The sequence below is a fragment of the Carlito syrichta genome, unplaced genomic scaffold (genome assembly GCF_000164805.1).
Source record: "Carlito syrichta isolate Samal-C Ts95f unplaced genomic scaffold, Tarsius_syrichta-2.0.1 Scaffold250624, whole genome shotgun sequence".
Lineage (NCBI taxonomy): Eukaryota > Metazoa > Chordata > Mammalia > Primates > Tarsiidae > Carlito > Carlito syrichta.
This window is the reverse complement of record NW_007194720.1, coordinates 7,767-11,532: the sequence shown is the minus strand read 5'-3', so window position 1 is coordinate 11,532 and position 3,766 is coordinate 7,767. Positions and strand designations below refer to the sequence as shown.

The 3,766-nt window shown below is 60.3% G+C and overlaps 1 protein-coding gene across 1 annotated transcript in view; it reads left to right on the top strand.

The window, feature by feature from the left end:
- The window catches only part of RGL3 (ral guanine nucleotide dissociation stimulator like 3), a gene marked incomplete at both ends in the record, with an annotated part of 16,255 nt that overhangs the window by 9,227 nt on the left and 3,262 nt on the right, over positions 1-3,766 (top strand). Inside the window, 7 exons of the mRNA XM_008051989.1 lie at positions 1,154-1,210; positions 1,334-1,420; positions 1,606-1,638; positions 1,726-1,847; positions 2,839-2,934; positions 3,019-3,087; positions 3,174-3,267. Of these exons, the coding sequence (XP_008050180.1) occupies positions 1,154-1,210; positions 1,334-1,420; positions 1,606-1,638; positions 1,726-1,847; positions 2,839-2,934; positions 3,019-3,087; positions 3,174-3,267 (558 nt within the window). The remainder of the gene's footprint in view (positions 1-1,153; positions 1,211-1,333; positions 1,421-1,605; positions 1,639-1,725; positions 1,848-2,838; positions 2,935-3,018; positions 3,088-3,173; positions 3,268-3,766) is intronic.

Sequence of the window (3,766 nt, the reverse complement as noted above, 5' to 3'; positions counted from 1 at the left end):
CCAGGCGGGTCTCGAACCCACAGGCTCAGGCAGTCCACTCACCTCAGCCTCCCAAGGCACGGGATTACAGGCTGAGCCACCAAGCCCGGCTTACATATATTTTTTTAGAGACAGGGTATCACTCTCATAGCTCACTGCAGCCTCCACCTCCTGGGCTCAGGCAATCCATGTGCCTCAATCTCTGGAGTAGCTGGGACTACATGAGTGTGCCACTACACCTGGCTAATTTTTTAAAAAAATTTTTTGTAGAGACGAGGTCTCACTATGTTGCCCAGGCTGGTCTTGAACTCCTGGCCTCAAGTGATCTTCCCCCCTGGTCTCCCCAAGTGCTGGGTTATAGGTATGATCCACCAAGCCCAGGTGAGTTAGGTTGTACGTGCAAACGGGAGCTGGTTCTTAGAGTGAATCTAGAATAGATGGAACAGGGAGCCTACTTCCTGGCCTGAAACATTCTTCACCCCTCGAGATATGCATGCAATCAGCTCCCTCACCTCCTGCAGGTCTCCCGCCGAATGTCCCTGCCTCTGAGAGGCCCTCCCTGAGCCCCATCACCCCACACCCCCCATGTGGCTTGGTTGCTCTGCCTGTCCTGTGATGCATTTAGCTTGTTTCCTCCTGTCTCTCCTCCCTCGTGACGGGTCCAGGAGGCCAGGAATTATGTTTCTTTTGTTCACTGCTCCCCAGCATCCAGAACAGTACATGGGCACACAGTAGGTACTCAATAAATATCTTGTTGGTGCCTTAAGCACCAGGCATTGTTTCTGCCCCACCGTGAACTAGATGTGGTTCCTGCCCCGGGGGACTCAGTCCCCCGATGGGGACACACCGGATGCAAAAATAGCCGTCCCAGCCATGACATCATCACCAGGCAAAGAAACACTACAAAGGCAAATTCAAGTTGTTCCCAGGGGCTCCCTGGCGGGCCTGGGCCATCCAGGCTAGGAACAAGGGTTCTCCCCTGGATCAGGGCACAGCCCCCACAGCCCCGCTGCTGTTTGTCCCCTCCCTCCTGCCCCTCAGGGTGGTCCCACCCCTTGGGCTGGGCCTGGCCTACCGGCTTGAGATTGAGACAACATTTGGTGGGTTGTCTGGGGTGGGTCTCCGGAAGGGTCATTGGAGGGTTCAGGGCTGCTAAGACCTTCCTCTTCTCCAGGAAGAAGTCACTGAGGGACCCCCAAAGGAGGACATGCCCCCGGGAATCCTGCCTCCAGTGAGTGATGCGATTTGGAATAGGGCTGGAGGCGGGCGGGGACAAGCGGGACCCTCACGGAGGGTCGTGGAGGGTGATTTGGGCAGTAATGGCCCAGAGTGACTGGAGCTTTGGGGACTACAGAAACCGCCCCCAGGCCCTGTCCCCTACCTTGGCACCTTTCTCACGGACCTGGTTATGCTGGACACAGCCCTGCCGGACATATTGGAGGTCTGACCCCTGACCTTTGACTCCTGACCCCAGCACAGTGGGCCTCCCGACACTCACCCTTAGCCCTGCCAGCACCCCTCGACACCCCCTCCCGCCCCTTTACCAGAGGTGGCCTCTTGCCATCCCAGCCCCTGACTTTGACCCTTGACCTTGGATGTTATAATTCAGACGAACTTTGCCCCCAGGGAGATCTCATTAACTTTGAGAAGAGGAGGAAGGTGAGTGGGCACCAGGGTAGCCGGTGGGGGGCAGTGCCCAAGGGTGGGCGCAGGGCAGGGATGGGGTCTCAGAGGCTGCCCCTCCAGGAGTGGGAGATTCTGGCCCGCATCCAGCAGCTGCAGAGGCGCTGTCGGGGCTACAGCCTGAGCCCCCGCCCCGACATCCTGGCCACCCTTCGAGCCCAGCGCCAGCTCAGCGAGGAGCAGAGGTGACCACCCTGCGGCCCGGTCCAGTCCCACCCCAGCTGACCCTGGGTCTCAGGTGGCCCCGCTCGCCCCAGGCCACTTCCAGCTCCTCCCAGGACCGTGACCCCAACCTGTGACCCTGCATTATCGCCAGCCCCATCCAGGGCCCCAGTGGACCTTTGACCTCAAACTTTGGCCCTACCTGCCTTTCTGACCTGGTCCTTTAACACTGAACTCCACTGCCCAGTCGGACCTCCTTCCCACGTGGGTCCTGTCCGAACTGTGGCCCCATGGTGACCCACGTCTGACTTTCTGACCCCGATGGCCAACCCCAGCCCTGAGTGACCGACTCTGCCTCTGCTTTCCTTTTTTTTTTTTTTTTTTTGAGTTGGAGTCTCACTCTGTCGCCCAGACTGGAGGGCAGTGGCCGCTCCCAGCCACCGCAGCCTCGACCTGCTGGGCTCCGGCAATCCTTCCGCCTCAGCCTTTCGAGTAGCCGGAGTTACAGGCGTGTGCTACCACACCCAACTAATTTTTGACTTATTGTAGAGATGAGGTCTCACTGCCCAGGCGGGTCTCAAACCCGCGGGCTCAGGCAATCCACTCACCTCAGCCTCCCAAAGGCGCAGGATTACAGGCTGAGCCACCGAGCCCGGCTGCCTCTGTTTTCTTGATGGTGCAGCTGACTGCCCACTCTGTCCTTTCCTTCGGTGGAGTGTGCCCCTGACATTCCCTGCTGGGCTCACCCGTCCCAGCCTGACTCTGACCTTCAGCCTCAACCTGATTTGACCTGTGGGTTCTGCCCTGTGGATTCCCATGTGACCTCCAGCCGCCCCCACCCCATCCCTGACAGGACCCTGAGGCCCTGATGACACCCGCCTCCAACCCAGGCCCTGACCCTTGGGGCCAACCCTGGGCAGCTCCGCCCTCCCCCCAAGCCCACCTCCCTGCGGATTCTAACCTCACCTCTTCATCCCCTGTGGCTCCTGCCCCCTTCACATGGCGACCCCTCAGCTACCGAGTGTCCCGTGTCATCGAGCCACCAGCGGCTTCCTGCCCTAGCTCCCCACGCGTGCGGCGGCGAATCAGCCTCACCAAGCGCCTCAGTGCGTGAGTCTGGGGGCATGTGGGGGTGAGGTGGGTGGGCCGGGGGGCCGCCCCTGCCTAAGCGCTTTACTCCGTCCGCCTCCTCAGGAAGCTCTCCCGAGAGAGAGGCTCGCGCCCTGGAGGGAGTCCCGGGGACCCCTCATCACCTGCCTCCAGGTGAGCCTCCCACTTGTGAAGGGGCTGGAGGAGGCAGGGTCAGGGGTCGCAGTGGCTGCCCCACTCGGGTTCTGCGTCCCCCCCAGTGTGTCCCCAGGGTCCCCACCGTCGAGTCCGAGAACCAAGGACCCTCCTGGCAGTCCCCCAGCCTCTCCAGGGCCCCAGAGCCCCAGCACCAAGGTATCAAGACTGCCTGTGGGGGGGACTTTGGGGGCCCAGGCTCTGTGTGTGTCCATGTACTTGTGTGTGCATGTCCGTGGCCAGCTGTCGATGCAGGAGACTCGCGGAGCCCCCAGGTGTCCAGCTCCTTCCAAGACCCTCTTTGGAGTGCTGCACCCAGCCAGGGCCCTGTTTGAGCGATCAGCCAGCCCCCTTGCCTTGAGCTCAGACCTGCCCTCATCAGCTCACCCACAGGGTACTCCAGGTCGCGATTACACACTTCTTCGAGGACGTGTGTCCCTGGAGTCTGCATACCTGAAGGAGAAGTGTGGGATCGTGTTCATACGTGCGAGACTGTGCGTGGGGTTGCTCCTTGACATGGCTCTGGGGGCCTGACCACTGTGAGCACATGTGTGTACACTGGAGTTCTTGTGTGTGAATGTGCGTTTTTTTGTTGTTGTTTTTTTTTTGAGTTGGAGTCTCACTCGGTCACCCAGACTGGAGTGCAGTGGCTGCTCCC